The following is an 18,943-nucleotide window of genomic DNA, read 5'->3' as shown; positions in this document are numbered from 1 at the left end:
AATACTGAAGTTGGGATTATACCACGTTTCATGAATCTTTTTACGACGGAGTAAAACACGTGTAGCTTCGTTTGCTATTCCATAATCGACTAACTTTTATTAACGTCTACCTTTTCTTCCCCTACGAATACATCTTCTCATTATAAATTAGTTCGCACAGAGAGTATCCGTAAATTCCGTAACACAGCTCTCCTCTCAGGACTTGTTCGTCCCGACAAGTTATCTTGTTGAAGAATAGGGTGCAAGACGATCAATGTGAACAATTTTTTTATCACTTCTACCCCGTCGAATCTCGTAAATCAGCTTGTTCAACTTCCTTTCGATTTGATACGGACCTTCCCAGTTTGATTGGAGCTTTGGAGATCTACCCAAACTGCGCTTTGGATTGTACAACCAAACAAGCTGCCCAACATACAAGTCGATTTGATTTGAACTATATTTATACCATTCCTTCATGCTGTCTGCGGTTATCTTCAAATTTGTTCTGACGATATCAGCTGTTTTATGCATTTGCTCCAGTTTTGTTTGCAGGAATGCCGGTAAAGATGAGACACCGCTGTCTGGAGGTGGGGGTCGCCAGAGATCTATGGGTAGTCTGATTTCTCTTCCTAAGTTTAACAGAGCAGGAGAAAATTTGGTGGAGTTGTGTTCAGCTGCTCTATAACTCATTAGCGCAAAGGGTAGAAGCTTATCCCAGTTGTGTTGATCCTTATCGACAAATTTCGCGAGATAGTCCAGAAGCGTTCTGTTCATCCTTTCTACTAAACCGTCAGATTGTGGATGTAAAGCTGTAGTACGAGTCTTATCAACACCTAAAAGCTTTAACATACCTCTGAAGACATCTGATTCAAAATTTCTTCCTTGATCCGAATGTATGCTACGAGGCACGCCAAATCTCGAAACAACAGTTGCTACCAGAGCTTCAGCAACGTTTTCGGCAGTTTGAGTCGGGAGAGCTACAGCTTCTGGCCATTTGGTGAAATAATCGCAGATTACCAGAATGTATCTGTTTCCGATAGAAGAGGCAGGCAATGGACCTAGAATGTCTATACCGAGTCTTTCAAACGGTTCCCCGACAAGTGATGGTTCTAAGTTTCCTCGCAGTCGTTTTGGAGGACCTTTCCTAGCCGCACAAATTGTACACTGCATGCACCATAATTTTATGTCACGAGACATTCCAGGCCAATAGAATCTTTCTTTAACCTTCGATGTAGTCTTATTGCACCGTAATGGCCACCAGTCAAACCGTTGTGTATGTTTGTTAGAATTTCAGGTACCAAAGTTTTTGGTAAAACTGTCTGAAAGAATGTTCCATTTGATTTATGAAATCTGCGGATCAAGACTCCATTTACGATTCCCAGGTCGTCGAAGTTTTTCCAATAAGACTTGCAAATAGTAGAAAGTCCAGCAATATCGTCCGCTTTCGGTCGGTGTCCTGCCTTCACCCATCCGACAACTAATTTTAAATCGACATCGGTTAATTGAACTGCTGATAAGTCCCGTCCTCCATTGTAAATCACTCGACAATCCTCCAGCTCGTTTTGATTTTTCGATTCTAATTTATCACAATGCTGGCAGCTGGTATCGTAACAGGGTCTCCTTGAGAGTGCATCAGCGTTGCGATGCTTCAGTCCAGGTCTATGCTCACATCGAAAATCGTACTCTGATAGGCGTTCCACCCAGCGCGCCGACTGCCCTTCCAAACATTTGAAATTGCGGAGCCATTGTAAGGCAGCGTGGTCGGTCCTGAGTAGAAATTGCCGTCCATACAAGTAATGATGAAAATGATTTACCGATTTCACAACAGCAAGAAGTTCTTTTCTGGTCACGCAGTAATTACGTTCCGCTTTTGACAAACATTTGCTGTAGTAGGCGATTACTTTCTCTTTCCCATCTTGCATCTGGGACAAAACTGCTCCTATTCCGTAATAACTTGCGTCGGTATCGAGGATAAAAGATGATTGTCCGTCGGGGAATGCTAAGACCGGAGCTGTTGTTAGTAGTTGCTTCAATTTCACGAAGGCTTCTTCGCAGCTTGGGCTCCAGGCGTATTTCATTTTGGGTTCAGTTAATTGATGTAGTGGCTTCGCTATGGCAGAAAAATCCTTCACGAATTTCCTATAGTAAGCGCAGATTCCAATGAAACTTCGCAGTTCCGTTTTGTCTTTTGGACGTGACCATTCGAGGATTGCCCGAATCTTGCTTGGATCTGTATGCACACCGGTTGAAGAAACAGTATGTCCCAGGAATCTCACCGTGTGCTCAAGCAAGGTACACTTATTTGGATTTAGCTTCAGATTAGCGATATGCAATCTTTTAAAGATTGCAGCCAAGTTTTCAAGGTGACCTTCGAAGTTCTCTGAGTGTACGATTAGGTCGTCCATGTACACCAAGCAAATCGTCCAAGGGAGTCCTTTTAGCACCAGATCGATAAGACGTTCAAAGGTGGCCGGACTATTACATAAACCGAAGGGCATGACGGTAAATTTCCATAGATCCTTGCCAATGGAAAAAGCAGTTTAATGTTGGTCTGCCTCATCTAACGGAACCTGCCAAAAGCCACTCTGCATGTCTAGTGTCGAAAACCATCGTGACCCATTCAAGGCGTCGAGGGTCAGATCAATCCTGGGAAGAGGGTAAGAATCTTTTATAGTCAGATCGTTCAACTTACGATAATCGACACAAAACCTGGTTGATCCGTCTTTCTTCTTCACCAAAACGACTGGTGAGCACCAAGGGCTTTGGGAGGGCTTGATAATTCCACGCGATTCCATCTCCACCAACAGACTGTCCATTTCTTCTCGTTTGGATAAAGGTATTCTTCTTGGAGGTATTTTAATTGGCTTGTGGTCACCGGTATTTATTTTATGCTTCACTACAGTTGTTTTTCCCATGTCATTTGGGTCTTGGCTAAAGACATCCTGGTATTGTTCTAAAACATTTGCTAGTTTTAATTGTTGATTTGCATCAAGTTTACTGCTGGACGCAGTGAAAAGCGCAGTAAGGTGCTTGGGGATTCGCCCGACGCAAACACTCTTACGGATACCTTGATTCTCAGAGGGTTGAATTACTGAAACCGGGTGGCACTCGCCGACGATTGTTCCGGCTTTTAAAATGACAGGAGACGTTGAAGTGTTTAACATCCGAATAGGAACGATTTCTTGTGCTGCGTCGGAAATCGTCCTCGCGATGACGAGTTCTGAGTTATCTATGTTTCCTTCAACCATGAGCGTTTGTTGACTCTGATTCACAACACAGTTAGCAGGAGCAATGAATTCGCTGTTGGCTGGGATTTTCACGTCACTTAGGAGCACAGCTGGGAATGATCTTTCCTCTATGCTGTATCGCGTCAGCGGAATTGACCCAGTCTCCAAGAATTGTAACGTTCCTCGCACGAAATCCATTTTACAAGCATTTTTGGCCAAAAAATCACTCCCTAGGATACAGTCTTCTGGAAGGTCAACGACCCAAGCTGTGTGGTCAACATTAAGCTGTCCGATCGCGAAAGTTACTGTGATTTCTGCCAAAACTGGTATTAATTGTCCAGATACGGTCCGTATGAACTTTTTGTTAACACTTGTGATCAATTGTCCCAGTTTCTCATAGAAATTTCGGCTGATGAGAGTTTTTGCTGCTCCACTATCAACAATTGCTTCGCACGGTTTACCTTCTATACTAATTGAAGCGAGATAACTGCCATGATGTCGCGTTAAAGTGTGAACGTAATAGATGCTGGATGGAGCTTGAGTTTTTGCCGACCTATGCCCCACTAAGCCGGCGAACGATCGTTTCCCGATCGGTTTTTAGTTTTGTATTGGTACCTTTTACGAAATGGTCTGGTTTGTGTACCTACAGCTCTTGCTTCGAACGCGATCGCATTCTCTTCAGACGATGCATCACTGAACGATTGTTCGCTTTCGGTTGTAGCTGATGCTACTAATCTAACAGCTTTTTGGGCCGATCTGGTCGCATTTCGGCTATATTCTATTTGCAGAGCCATTTGAACCGCTTCGTCGAGTTTTTTAACGTTGGCTAGCCGAACTCGGTCTTGGACAAGAGGATCGATTAGACCGTCGATAAAATGATTGAGATCAATTAAATCGCGAACATCATTAGGACAATTATGGTAAGCCGAAGATACGAGTCTTTTGACAGCATCGGAATAGGTCGTGATGTCTTCACATCGTTGCTGTTGCCTTGACCGCAGCTGTGCATGATGCAGTCCTCTTCGGAACTCATCTCCGAAGCGTTGGTTTAGAGAATTTTTGAGAACAGAATAATCGTTACGAATCTCTGGCGCGATATTTCGGAGGACCTCGAGTGCAGGGCCTCTCAGCATCGCGGCTAAATATTTTGCTCGAAGCTCCATAGACCAAAATTCCATTGATATCGGCTCCCATCTCGAACGATAGAACGTAATCTGACCAATTTTTACTTCCATCGTATATGTCCGGAGTAATTTTTACATGTGATGGTATTTCGGTTCGTACGTTAGTTGCGTGATTTCTCTATGCTCGGCTGTTTGATCACCGTTGCCACTGAAGCCCGGCATTGCAGAAGTATTTGCACCAAAATGGGGGACGCTTTCACGTCGAGTGGGCTGAGGAGAGCTTTGGCCTATCGGATTCCCAGTGATTTGCATAGCGTTTAACGCTACACTGAAATCTTTTAATGCTGACAATGCATTCATTTGATTTCACAGGTGATCCAATTCCACTCCATACTCCTGCAACTGCTCGTTCACTTCTTTTCGCAAATCATTGACTGATGATGAAACCGACGCATTAAGTTCCTCGAACTTCTGTATAAGATGCCTTCTGTCCTCGTCATCCTTCTTCTGCTTCTCGGTGAACATTACTTCAATAGCTTTGAGGATGTCACCTTCGGCACCGGCATGCTGAACATGCAGATTATTTACGGAAGGTGCATTGGTGGTAGGCAATGACATAACCAATTTCTGTATTGTGAGGATGCTTATATCCCACTTCTGACACCAATGTTACAAAAATTTATTGGTTTTTCGTTTCTCCAATCACAGATGCGAATAACCTGTGTGTCCACAGACAAAACGGAATACTGAAGTTGGGATTATACCACGTTTCATGAATCTTTTTACGACGGAGTAAAACACGTGTAGCTTCGTTTGCTATTCCATAATCGACTAACAAAAAAATGCATCTCTGAAATCGAGATATGTTATGTAAAACAGCCTCATCTTTCACGAAAAATATAAAAAATATTAAAAATATAGTCCAAAGCCATGAATACAAAGAAAAACAAATGCAATCGATAATTTCGAAAATAAAATTCTTTTTTTTTGCAAGTTCAATATTTTTTAATAAAAAGATAGCTCATTGGCTTCACTTTGATATGTCGATAATCTAAACCGGCTCAGTTGTTCTGAAGTTATGAATTTTTGATAAAAGTCAGTTTTGGGAAAAAGTGGGGAAAAATTATTTTTCGGACCACCCTAAAATGGAGATGGTCACCCTAACGAAAAAATAAAAAAATACGGGTCTAACGTTTTGCGATAAAGAACAAAACTACCACTTTTCATCGAAATCTGAGAACCACTATATCGGTTTGGCATGGTATGGCTGTATATATACAAAATATACAATAATATACAAAAGACAATCTTACGTGCATCACGATGTACAAAATATCAATGAATCTAAGAAAATTAACGTTAAAAGACACACTTTTACAGACATTTCCACATTTTTAGCAGACTTTCACATATTTTTACAGACTTTTTTAAAAAATCATCTGGCAACTCTTCGTTCCACTTTTTATCGAATATTTTCAAATCGCTGGAGTAAACATTTACGTGACTGTGACTTCGTTTGTTTTTATTTCGTTCGGAGAAATATTATAACAGGGAAAGTGGACATTAAAAATGCGTTGCTCTGTAAAAGGCTGCCCGAATACGAGTAAAAATGTTCGCGTTAGCTTTTATCGTATACCTTCGGAAACGTATTTACAGACGCGCTGAGTCGATTTTTGCGGAGACGACAAACTAGTTCCGAATAAGGGTTCCCGTTTCTGTGGAGTAAGCACAATGTTTCAATTATTGAAAACCAAAAGTGTAGCAAACCTTTCAAACACATTTACAGGTTACAAATACATCGTTACATTTCAACCGGAAAAGAAACCTCGCGAGAAACCGCAATGCCTTCTTCACAATTAAGCCGGTAGTTGACTCAGAAGATTACGTCCATCATCAACACGAAGCGCAGATTGCTTTACCATTATATTCATCACCAGGACTAGCGGATCATAATTAAGCGGATTTCATTCGACCAGCTTCACTAGCAAAGCTGTTTTCACCGACGTTAGAAAAAAACGTCTCCAATACATTAAAATATTGTATATTGTAGTGAACTAAGCGTTATTTGTAGGTTCTTTATATACTGTGAGGTTCTGATACCTTGCAATATAAGTTGCTCTTTCAGAGATGCAATGGTCAATTAAAAAATTGACGGAAAAATGTAGTTCGTTCATTTTATATGTTTAATTAGTTTGCCTTTGATAACAATACCTCTTTCATAGTGTTGATTATCATAAGAAAAATAACACTCCTGATAATTGGATCTTTTTTGACATTTCAATTGGACCTTTTTTGACAGCCGTTTTGATTCAGTCCGCACTACCTAGGGTTTAACATATACTCTAAACATATTATGTTAACCCAACCTTTGCATTGTTATTGATTTATTTAGTATTTTTAGTCATTTACTGAACTATCTAAAATGCGATATTAACAACATTACGTCGGATACTAATTTGTGGCATAACCATTGCCGTTCCCGACATCCGATCCTGCATCGATTGAGTCTGATCCACGGCTACAAATTAGGAAAAATACAATATGATTACTACAAATAGCTGCGATAGACTATATAATTCTCACCATCATTCTCTCCTAGAACCAGCGTGTAAATACTTCTCAGCCAAGCACGTTCGGGAAATATCACGAAACTGACGAAGCCCAGTCAGCGTTAAGTGAGGCCAGTTCTATGCCCCGTTGCAACCTTAAGTTAAAGCGCAGCGTCAGTGGAAACGGGACCTTCGTCTTGATGATTCCGACAAAATCTAATTGATCGAACCACCGATCACAATCGTCGGCAAATCGTTTATGAAGGAATGACAATCGTCAAAGTTACCGATACCGTGGTAGGGATGTGTATTGCATCTGACATTAATTTTACATATGGTCGGTGTTAAGTCAGACCGAACCATGTGACACTTTTATGATTTTGAGAAAAACGAATTTGAAGTTTGGCGCTATAAGGGGTTTCTATTGAGCATTCAAAACAATTTCGATGCTACTTTCCTGATGTACTCGTGATTTTCCAAATCTGATGAATGTGGTATGTAGCTCACGAGATGCTTAACCTAATGCCATCAATAACTCGAAATTTTAAATTTTGCGACATGGTCCCTTCTGCCTTAACACCGACCATATGGAGGAACAGAAATAATACCCTTACGCCTAAATGGCTACTACTGTGTAATTTACCATAATCTAATGGAGCATGAAACCTAACGCCTAAGTGGCTACTACTACTGTGTAATTTACAATTTATAGAAACATAAACCTATGTACATACACGATTAAAACCTGGATATGTTACAGCTAAAATGCCAATGAGCCTAATAAATAATTAATTGGGATAAAGAAAAATCCACATACGGTTGGTAATATATACAGAAAATATGTATATTACACCAATGTTTGCCTTACCAAATATTTGATAGCTGATTTAAGTAATCTGTTTTCTGAGTGTAGATATCGAATTCTATCTTTTCAGTGCAGTCATAACTTAAGCCATGGTCACAAGAAAAATGCCTAATTACAAATTACCTGCTAAACATCGACCGACCTCTCGTCCTTCCTCAACTTGACTGTCAATAATCATATGGTGCTCATTATCTGGCATCCTCCCGAGTTTAACACAAGTTGAATTTTTTACTTGCTAGAAGTTTTTATTTGTATTCTAAGGTGAAGCATATTTCTTACTGCTTCGAGCTACGAATTCACCATATTTCCGTTACAGTAAATATGTCCGGCCGTGAGGGAGGAAAAAAGAAACCGCTGAAGCAGCCGAAGAAGGACTCCAAGGATATTGACGACGACGACATGGCTTTCAAACAGAAACAAAAGGAACAGCAAAAAGCACTAGAAGCCGCTAAGGAAAAGGCAGCGAAAGGAGGACCATTGGGAACGGGTGGCATCAAGAAATCGGGGAAAAAGTAACAGTAGCGCTTATTCAGTTAAAATCTCCGTGAAAATTCATAAATGAAGCGAAATAACCTCAATAAAGGCTGCCGTGTTTCAACCAATAATGCTCTGACGCTGTGGGGAAAAATTCCCATTCGGACCATGTGCTATGTTTGTTGAACCTAAACGTATGAATGAAAAATAAAATAAGTAATACCATTTAAAATGTACGTTCAAAAGAGGAGCAAATAAATGTTCTGAGTCGATTTTTCTTACGTTAATTTATTAGTGAATAATACGTAAATCTCTAAATATGAACTAAATAATAATAAATAAGATATTTCAATGTGAAAACAGATGTCAAATGGTACATTAAGCTCCGGAAGCAGGAATGAAGTGTTCGTAGTATGATTTAGTGTATTCTACCATCAAATCTTGCATCGCATGTGGAACAAAATCCGGATTACCCTGGCCACCCTCGATCTTTCCTTCGGCAGTGCAACGCATATAACTTGCAACCGTTGTTTCAGGAGGCAGAATCGCTCCATCTTCAATGATACAGTTGTCTTTTAGAACGCATCGTCTTCCCTAGAAATAAACAACACATTTAATTGAATTCCGTCGAATCCATTGTCCCTCAATGCTTACAATCACAGCATTTTTGCCAATATAAACATACGACCCAATGGAGGCAGCAGAAACAATCGCTCCTTCTCCGATGAAAACGTGGTCCCCTATTTGCAGAGGAAAGAATGCCACACCTTTGCTGAACTGCTTATACGGAGGCCGCACAACGGATCCCTTCGATATCACACAATACCGACCGGTCCGAACAGCGGCCAAATCGCCCCGGATTATCGCACCGCTTTGAACAATTACTTTACCATGTAGAACTATGTTTTGAGAGCCACAGAGAATGGTTTGACGGCTGACCTTGTTCCCGGATGCCGTTTCCACATATTCATCTTTATTGTAGTACGTATCAAGTATATCCATATTATTTGTTAAAAGATGAAAAGTCCACCTTCGAAGATAACTGCGGATGATTTCATTTGTTTACCTTTAATCTTTAGTTGTCAAATATTTCCATGTTATGACACCCAGAGAAATAATTTGCACCTGCACTCAGAAAAATCCTTGGTAAAAGCAGCTTCAAAATCTTTAGTAATGCAAACATTAGGCCGTATGAATAAAAACAAAATTCATCTTTACTTTACTTCATTCGAGCAGTGAGATTAAGTTTTTACTACGTTTGGTATGAATAAAAGAAACAACAAAGTATTTACTTTTCGAAAATGGATGTTTAGCTGATTTCGTACGAATAGAACAGCATTCATCAAGTATTTACTTCGTAATTATCAAGTATGCTCATGAGCATACTTTGGATCTGAAAACACTTTCATTCGTTTTGATTTCATATCCTATTTATGTTTAATGCTGCTATCTTGCGCTTGAAGTTAAACAAGTTAACGATCCGCATTGAGCTTCGTTTACTAGTTTAGGGGAGCGTAAAAAAAATGATTGATTTTCAGGCGGAATGAACACGTTTTTAAAATTTAAATTATGAATGAAAAATAACCTTTCCGTACCAATTTGGCATTCTGTTTAAATGAAAAACACTTTTGTTTGCAGGTGGTGAAAAAATCTTGTACGATAATTGTTTTTGAAGACAACTTTATATTATAATGAAAAGTTTCAGTAATAATGCTGGAAATGTAGACAAAGGGTTAAATAAAAGTCGGAAAAAAAGTGTTTTAAGTGATTAAATAACATGATGTGAACATTTTCATTCAAATTTTAACATTTGAAACCTGGCTTCGTGTCTTCTAATATGATAGGTATTACACTAACGAGATAGGGACCCAAACTATTGTCCCTAATTGAAAGTCGCCACCAGACGTCGACACTATTCCTTTTTCATCGCGAATTCACGCTTTGTCCAAAAAAACGTTTTGAAACGAAACCTAAACAATCAGTTGACAGATGTTTGACAAAGTAAAAACTATGATCGAATTCGAAAATGAAATTAGTAAAGTACACTTTTTTCATACGGATTCAAGTAAATACTAGGAAAGTTTACTTTACTTGGAAACGGGCAGAATAAGTAAATACTTTTTTTTATTCATACGACCTATTGGTAGAATGTACGTACAGTAATTTACATTTATTACGACATTTTGCTAATTGGACAGATCTGTAATGCGACACGTTTAATTGGACCTTTTTACCTCTAATTGGACATTTCTGTAAACATCGAGTTCGGGGCCCAAATTATGGCCCTTCATTGAAAGTCGCCACCAGACGTCGACACTGTACCACTCTTATCGAAAATGTCCAATTACAGGTCAAAATCGCCTCCAATGAGACACTGAGTGGTGTCTCGTCATGTCGCATTGTATGTAAATAACTGTATTACCAACCGTATGTGTGGAGTCGGCCGTTTGCCACTGGCAATCGCCCGAGCGTGCCGGAGCTGTCGAATGCACCTCTTGCCTGTAGGACCGCTGATGAACGAACTGCCCACCCGAATGACGATCCAAGGGAGATGAAGGGCCTCGTTCGGTTCTATGCTAACTGGTACATTGGTGTGAGTGTAAGCACATCACGTGACATCATACGTGCACACAGTTGGACTGATAGTAGACCCTCATCGGGTTGTCTTGCCTATGCCCCACAGTATGTAACATGAATATCAGATGCTATACACATGCAAGATAATAAATGATTCTCCGAATTTCTATTTATACTCTACTCAATTTTCTAATATTGAATTGTGTCGAGTTTGAGATATACAGAGTGGCGCATAAGGCCTTCTACACATTAGGCAACCGCAATCCGATCTATGCTGGCGATGTCAATCGGATCTCCAACTCAGCTCTGCACATTGAGGCAACTCAAACGCGATGAAATCGTTACGTTTTCATCTGTCATTACAAATTGCATAATCGCTGGTAGAGATTCAATTTCTTTAACTGCATAGAAAATCATATAAAGTGAATAAAAAAAAAAATGAGATTTTTCCTAACACTAGCAAAAAAAAACAGAAATTATTTAGTTTTGCAAAAGGCATCAAATTAAAGGTACACGAGACTTTTTAAATCTCTAGAATGAAGTCGAAGTGGGCAACTTTAAAATAAAATTCTGTTCGTAGCTGAAAAATCTACTTTTCTGGCAATCCTGTAAGATGTTACATAATTGAACATAGGTGGATTTCAGAATCACATTTTTGCGAAATTCTGTATTATGTACCGAATTGATCTTGATGATTAGATTTTATATTAATTTCAATAATTAGAATAGTAGACAAATGTTTTCCCGCGTTCGTTTATTTAGTCGCAAGACGAGTAGCAGAATGCAACATATTGCTAATTTTAAACCCAATCAGGTTCCGGAATAGTTTACGTTCACGATATAAATTATTATAATTATTCTTTTGTTTCAAGGTTTCGGCAGTATATCAGACTTAAGGCTGATTTAGACGATGCCAGTCAGCGCTCTAGTTGAAGTATCCAGTGAATAGAGAGCAGACACTCTGTTCAAGTAAGAGGCCAATTACTTGTTCGATACTGGTAAAAGTAACTTGAACAGAGTGTTTGTTCTCTGTTCACTGGATACTTCAACTAGAGCGCTGACTGGCATCGTCTAAATCAGCCTTTAGTCGAAAAACATTTAAAAAAAAATGGGTGGGTTTTATCTATGATATAACCGCAAGGTTGACGTGGGACTACCTTAGCTTAGCAATCACTTGTTTGTATTGATTACATTCTTGATTGAATGAAACAATTTCCGAATTCGATTGAATTCAATATATTTGCTTTGTGAGTAAAAAGATTGAACATGTAAGGTCAATTCATGCATTGTGATAGATTATGTTCTTTGTTACAAGTATGACAGTCCTTTTACGGACGAAATATGTGAACGGAAAAAATAATTAAACGATTATTTTATTTTACATTTGCCTCTGAAGTTTGCATCTCTCAAGTGTACGCACTTCTTCCTAAGTTTAGAAGACCATGTTAGGGAAACACATAGGCAAGCGAGTGCAGAAGTACTCGAAGTTTGCATTTATTTGCAAAGCAGATTTCCCCAGAAACCTTGGATTTGAAGTCTGTGTTAGGGAAAAACATTTCATGCGAAACAAAAATCCTCCCGACTTGCATGTATTTGCAATGCCGATTTCTCCAGAAACCTTGGTTCTGAAGTCTTGTTAGGGAAAAACTTTTCAGTCGGAACAAAAATGCCCCCCGACCTGCATGAATTTGTAATGCCAATTTCCCCAGACACCTAGATTCTGAAGTCTATTTCAGTCGGAACAAAAACACCCCCGACTTGCAAGTATCTGTAATGCCAATTTCCTCACGCTCCATGGATTTGAAGGCTGTGTTAGGGAAACGCATTTCAGTCGGAACAAAAATGCCCCCGACTTGCATGAATTTGCAATGTCAATTTCTCGACGCTCCATGGATTTGAAGTCTGTGTTAGGGAAACACATTTCAGTCGGAACAAAAACACCCCCGACTTGCATGAATTTGCAATGCCGATTTCCTCCAGACACCTTAGTTTTGAAATCTCTCTTAGGGAACATATTTTGGTGGGAACAAAAACTCCCCCTGCTTTCATGTGTTTGCGATGCCGTTTTCTCCAACGCTGCTTGGTTTTGAAGTCTGTGTTAGGGAACACATTTCGGTAAGAACGAAAACCCCCCTACTTTTATGTATTTGCAATGTCGATTTCCCCAAGGTTGCTTAGTTTTGATGGCGGTGTTGGGGAAACCGTAAATCGGAACAATCGAAACTAGGCAGTTAGGACGTTTAGATAACGCTTAACATTTTACAGTTATTATATTGTTTATCTAATGAAAAATAACATTTTATTAATTTCAATAGACGCGTAGAAATATTCCCTATCAATTGATACAAACATCTTTCCGATCCAGTAAGAAATGTTAGAGTTATAAGCATTCGGAATCTTTCATTTTTTTCCTGCATGTTCTGTGTTTAGGTTTTCATTTTACTCCCCATATATTCCGGTTAGACGTAGTCCCACGTCAAAATACAACCGTGTTCCAAACAAATTTCAGAAGTACTGCTACTCCTACAGCTTTGAAATTAGCGGTCGTTTTTAACCCTCCTGTACTCGCGTGCAAAATCATAACACGTATACTCGCGCACGGTGTCACAGACCGAAAATTGAACTTCTCTGTAATGTTGCCATTGTGTATTTTTCAGGCTGTATTGGCATTTATTTGAAGAAGAGGGTATGATTGAATGAAAAAAATCTAAAAAATAGGTTTTCTTCGTCTTTGTTATGTTTTAATAGTCATCTAATTCAGCCTCGTCAAAATGGAGTAATTTTTGATACTCCAACACAAATAACGAAATTCGAAATTTTCACTGTTATTAATTAAAAGTAAGCAACTGAATATAATTCATGGAAGTATAAAGAGCTATGAAATAACATAAAAACGTATTGATCGATTGTGGTTTCATTGGAGTAAGCATCAGAACATAGCATAACTGCATGCTCGAAAGAAACATATTTTTTACATTTAATTCACTTGTTGCGTGTTTTTCGGGTCTTTTGTCGAAGATAAGAATGTATAACGACCTTCTAGATAATTACCAGATGATAAAGGTTCATGAATATAAAGTTTTCATATTTCTAATATTCGTTGTCCCTGTTTTCTTGGTAAACTAAGAATTAATGCCTTTTTTTAAATAGGGCATAAAAAGAGGATATAGAAGGATCTTGGAACTTCCTTTTCTTTTTCTTGTTTTCTTGTCGATATTGTCCATTATAAAAAAATATCCTCAAAACTATAACTGTTAAACATTACCATAAGCTAGCGATTAGTTTATAGTTTACTGTTTACAATACTTCAACAAGTGAAATTCTTTCACAAGTGTGTATATGTATGACCATTATATTTAACGAATAACTATACGAAAGTCAAACATTTATATTTTGCTTTTGAACGTATGAATCTAACGACGAATATATCGACGAATAGTTAATATATGGATCCGTTCAATCCAGTTACAAAAGGGACTGAAATCAAATAAGAATAGTCCGGTAATGATCTTATGCATTATATTCAATAGATATTCCATGCCACTAACATTAATTCATACATTTCATTCAACAATATTCTAGAATATGAAAAAAGGCACTTGTCCAAAAAAGTTACTCCTATACTCGCGTCGGTGTGTCAGACCGAAAGTGCTAAAAAAGTGGCACACGTCCCCTTTGTACCAACACATACGATACGCTAAACGATGACGAACGACGGGTAACGAAGCTAGAGAGAATCGCAAAGTCGTAGTGTTGATATTTTCTGAGAAATGAACGAATAATTGATTTCTCGGTCTGACAGACCAATGCGCGAGTATAGGAGTGTTAATCATATGGCTTCTGGTCGTACAAAATTAATGAAATGAAGGGTAAATTTTTTTACTTGGTATGGCTCAACCAACAGTTTCATCAGTGTTCCATGAAATGATGCCACTTCTGGAAAGAAGCTTATGCGAAAAATGGATCGAATTGGATACAATATCGTTCAATGAAACAAAGCAATATTTCTTCGACAATTTCAAGATACCCGGTGTATTGATGGTACTCATATACCCATTCTAAGGCCTACGGAAAATGAACAAATGTACTGCAAATGTGATGTTTATTGTATTGTATGTTTATTGTATTTAGACGTCAAAACCGAAGGAAATGCAATTGAAATTTTATTTGTTGTAAGGTTTAATATTAAAATCAACGTTTCACTAGCATTTTTCCATACGACAATCAACCATTTCTTGTCGAGACATTCGTTCTCGTTCCGAGTTGAAAAATGCTCAAACAGGATGTTACGTAATGTCAAACTTTGCACGAAACTCTACTACTGCCTTATTCATTTCGCTCGTTTCGAGCTTGCTTCGAGATTCATAATGGCAAAAGTGGTCGAAATGAACGAAAACCACTCGTTTAGAAATGCGAAATGCCACCCCTGGTCCGGAATCGACCCCTCCATTGACTAGTCTCGTCTCAGCTTTACTTGCGTACTGGGCCTGAACACGAACGTTACCTCACGGTGAAAAAGAAAAGATTTGTATGCATTTCATTCTGTTTTCACTGTGAAGTGACGTTCGTGATCAGGCCCATTGTTTTCATGAAAAGTCACTACACACACAAACTTAGTACACAAACAGCCACACCTTGTCATATATCATCTCGATTTCAGCGTATTAACTCACCTGTTATATATTTCGAATCATCTTGATCAAAACAAAACAAATCAAACATTAACAAAACCAGGGGCTAGACATCAATTGAATATAGGCTACCCAAAATCAAAATCAATATGGCGTCATTTGTTTATCAACATATCATTTACGAGGATTGAAATCGAAAAATGCGCTGCTTTATTCTAACTGCATGAGCGATATTCATATTTCGGTTTCACATGGAGGTGTTCACATTTAACATGGAGTTTAAAGTTAGCCACTATTCGACTATATAACCGCACCGAGTTGTACACAACAGTAATTGATTGAACGAAAATGTCAGTAAACCGCAGCAATATTGGGTACACTCGCAATATGAGGGATTTGACGTTTTAGTCGTACCCCTGAACAAAACCGACGGTCCGACTGTAAAATAAGGAATTGAATGATGGACTTTTCTAACCGCTGCCTAGGATGTTTATCAAATGATGAAGAAAATTTACGCCCGCTGAATGAATCAAGTATTGTAGAATTGTTCGAAGAATGCGTCAGAATACAGGTGAAATATGTAATATTGTTTAACAATCGGTCTAAAATTATTGTTTTATATTACAGATAAAAAAGGAACCAGAATTTCCCAAAAATATTTGTGGCTCTTGCTATGGGAAATGTACCTCGTGGAGTAAGTTCAAACAACAGTGTTGGGAAACCAACGATTTACTGAATCTTAAATTCGTAATCAACTCGCGTGATAGTGATGCTAAAAATTATGTTAGCAGCACAATTTGTATAGAAAACAAACAATCAATCCCAGAAACACAACCAACGATTGAAGATTGTGTCATTCAGGAAGAATTGAGCTCAGAAAAATCGTATAATGAAGAAGGCGACTTTTCGGAAAACGTAGTCGAAACCGAGGAGTTTGCTGAAAGTAACCATGCGGCCGAAGTTGCCATTGATGATGATTTTATGGAAGAGAAAGCACTTTACGATAATAATCATGACGAAACTGTGAACATCGAAGAGGGTTCTAAACACGACATAGTTAATTTTTATCGTACAGATAGTAATGGCAAGAGAAAACGAACTAACAAGTGCAATCAATGCGGTCATCAATTCCGAAGCAATGATCGCTATCTCGCGCATCTTCGTCACCATCAGGGTTTGAAGCCGGAAGTTTGTCAGAGCTGTGGTAAAGAGTTCAACAGCTCACGAGCGTTGCGTCGCCACATGCAGAAACATGATACCGTGAAGAAGCATGAATGTAAAGACTGTGGCAAGAGTTATAAATATGCTACATCTTTGACACTTCATCGGAAAAGTCATCAAACTAACGCGAAGTACGTCTGTGACCTCTGTGGTAAATCATTCATAAGAGCACATGGGTTGAAGAGTCATCTTCTAACACACACAACAGAGACTCCTTTTGGTTGCGATGAATGTCCAAAGCAGTTTAAAAATGAAATCATGCTCCGGAATCACATTTCCCGCACACATGAAGGTGTGCGGAAGTTTGGCTGTTCAGATTGTGGTAAAGCATTCAAAACTGGCGCGGAGTTGAACATTCATATTCGAAGCCACACGAATCAGAAGCCTTACGCATGCACACAGTGCGATAAATGTTACAAAACCCAGAGTCATCTTGCTGTGCATTTTCGTTCTGTCCATACATCGAACCGCCCTTATGCGTGTGATTTCTGTTCGCTAACATTTGCCCATAGCAAAGTCCTAAAACATCACCGACTTATCCATACAGGAGAGCGACCGTGGAGCTGCACTATTTGCGGTCAAACATTCCGACAGAAAAGCACCCTTCAAGGACATTTGAAAACACACGAGAAGCAGTCTTCCGCGCAGAATCATCCTCTTCCTGAACCGGTGCAGCTACCCAAGACCCTAACATTATTAGAATAAATGGTGGTCATTATGAAGAAAAGATGTAAATGTTTTAGTTTCCTTTTATTTCATCCAAAAACATCCTGCACTTCTTTTTCAGAACTTTCGCCGCTTCAACAAATATAACATCGGGTTTCAATGCGCCAAGAGATTCTACGGTAAAAATAAAATGATTTCGCACCCTACTCATGGTGACCGCATCCGCCAGTTGAGGATAACGATACACATTCCGACTACAGCTGTCATAACGAGCATCCTTCACGTACGCCTGGTCGCCTTTGTCGATGCTAATCACTCCGGGTGAAAAGCATTTCTGCAACAAAAACGCATCGCTTCCCACTACTGGTCGATTAAGACGAATTTCCGGCAACAAACGGTACGAAGCGGTGGCAACGGGAGAAAATTTCGCGTGATCCTTCCCAACTCCTTTGACCGCAAAAAGCTTAATGTCGAATTCATGACCCGGACGCATTTTACTGATCAGAATGTCATCGTCTATTGGGCCAACATCCTCTTCCTTATAAATCGATGCTTGATTCCCTACGGGAATCCATCTGATCTGATGAGAGTAGACACTGTGATTTTTGTACATAATCTCGTTGTTCGAAACGTCGGTAGAATCCTTGTTTTTCTTCGTACACTTGACCTTCAACTCAAACTCTAGCGTATCCAACGCATTGGCCGGATCATTCTCGTTTCCTTTGTACTCAAACAACCTCGGATCGGCTTTCAACGGAATCAACCCTAGTCTGTGGGCGAGGACCTCATCTTGAATGATGGAGGTGTTGTTGTAAATGTGCACCTTCTCAATTGCCATACTGGGCACTTCGCTCAACATTAGCCTGCGGAAGGCGTTAGCAATCGCCGGACTTACCCCAATCATATCAAATTCGAGCTCCCTTTCTTCGTAGCGAACGATAACGATTTGTAGTTGTGATTTGAACTTTTCAAAGTCCCAAAATTCATCTGCCAAGCCATAATCGTTGGCATCCTGCTTGATCTTATACTCTTCGAGGTATATACGTGGTGTCTCTGATAGGGTCTCCATCGTTGCCGGCATCGTCGGGAATTGAATGTGCTACAATTTGAAATTTCACGTGTTCAATACATTTAATGTCTGGATTCTGTTTATTTTTACGTCGATGTAATGTCAAAAAAACATATTTTGAGGTACAAACAAGGTGCTAGGAGTAAGGTGGAATCACAACGAGATGTTTATTAAAGATGGGAAGAATATTTTTCGAATATACAGTTTTTTTTATTGATTTGTTTATGAATATTTTGTTAATCGATAAATAACCAGTTGATGGGGTTGTCAGGTTGATCGAAACTAGCGTATACAAAGCATCATATATCCCATATTTTGGGCGGTATATAAAGCGCGTAACTGGCATATACACTGGCACTGGCATATGCAAAAATGGAGGTGATTTACATACATGACAATTGCTTGCGATTTAATTTGGATAAATATACGACTTACACATGCATCTGCCCAGCAAACATTAAATCGTATAATTTTGCACGTGCCAAGTCTTACAAGAAATCCGAATAAATCATAATCGCATATAATATCAATCAAAGTATGTATCGTGTATATCTGAAATCG

The 18,943-nt window shown here is 39.1% G+C and overlaps 4 protein-coding genes across 5 annotated transcripts; 2 read left to right on the top strand and 2 right to left on the bottom strand.

The window, feature by feature from the left end:
- Positions 1–7,860: 7,860 nt before the first annotated feature.
- Positions 7,861–8,490, top strand: LOC129777218 (translation machinery-associated protein 7 homolog). Its single transcript, XM_055783366.1, has 2 exons — positions 7,861–8,005; positions 8,061–8,490. The coding sequence occupies exon 2, from the start codon at positions 8,066–8,068 to the stop codon at positions 8,258–8,260; it is 195 nt and encodes a 64-aa protein (XP_055639341.1). The 5' UTR covers positions 7,861–8,005; positions 8,061–8,065; the 3' UTR covers positions 8,261–8,490.
- Positions 8,491–8,516: 26 nt separating this feature from the next.
- On the bottom strand, positions 8,517–9,306 carry LOC129777217 (dynactin subunit 5). The gene is made up of 2 exons (XM_055783364.1): positions 8,873–9,306; positions 8,517–8,812 (listed from the first exon to the last, which is right to left on the bottom strand). Exons 1-2 carry the CDS (start codon positions 9,218–9,220, stop codon positions 8,597–8,599), a joined length of 564 nt encoding a protein of 187 aa, XP_055639339.1. The 5' UTR covers positions 9,221–9,306; the 3' UTR covers positions 8,517–8,596.
- Positions 9,307–15,596: 6,290 nt separating this feature from the next.
- Positions 15,597–18,371, top strand: LOC129776067 (gastrula zinc finger protein XlCGF26.1-like). 2 transcript variants are annotated; one of them, XM_055781451.1, is made up of 3 exons: positions 15,597–15,997; positions 16,054–17,377; positions 17,435–18,371. In XM_055781451.1, exons 1-2 carry the CDS (start codon positions 15,884–15,886, stop codon positions 17,350–17,352), a joined length of 1,413 nt encoding a protein of 470 aa, XP_055637426.1. In that variant the 5' UTR covers positions 15,597–15,883; the 3' UTR covers positions 17,353–17,377; positions 17,435–18,371. The 2 variants fall into 2 exon arrangements, with proteins under 2 accessions (XP_055637426.1, XP_055637427.1); XM_055781452.1 differs by lacking the exon at positions 17,435–18,371 and having other exon boundaries at positions 16,054–17,382.
- On the bottom strand, positions 17,387–18,473 carry LOC129776069 (DNA-directed RNA polymerases I and III subunit RPAC1). The gene has a single exon (XM_055781453.1). The coding sequence runs from the start codon at positions 18,392–18,394 to the stop codon at positions 17,387–17,389; it is 1,008 nt and encodes a 335-aa protein (XP_055637428.1). The 5' UTR covers positions 18,395–18,473.
- Between the last annotated feature and the right edge of the window lie 470 nt (positions 18,474–18,943).

Source organism: Toxorhynchites rutilus, chromosome 3 (assembly GCF_029784135.1).
Source record: "Toxorhynchites rutilus septentrionalis strain SRP chromosome 3, ASM2978413v1, whole genome shotgun sequence".
NCBI classification, from domain to species: Eukaryota; Metazoa; Arthropoda; class Insecta; order Diptera; family Culicidae; genus Toxorhynchites; species Toxorhynchites rutilus.
This window is presented reverse-complemented; position numbering and strand designations above follow the sequence as displayed.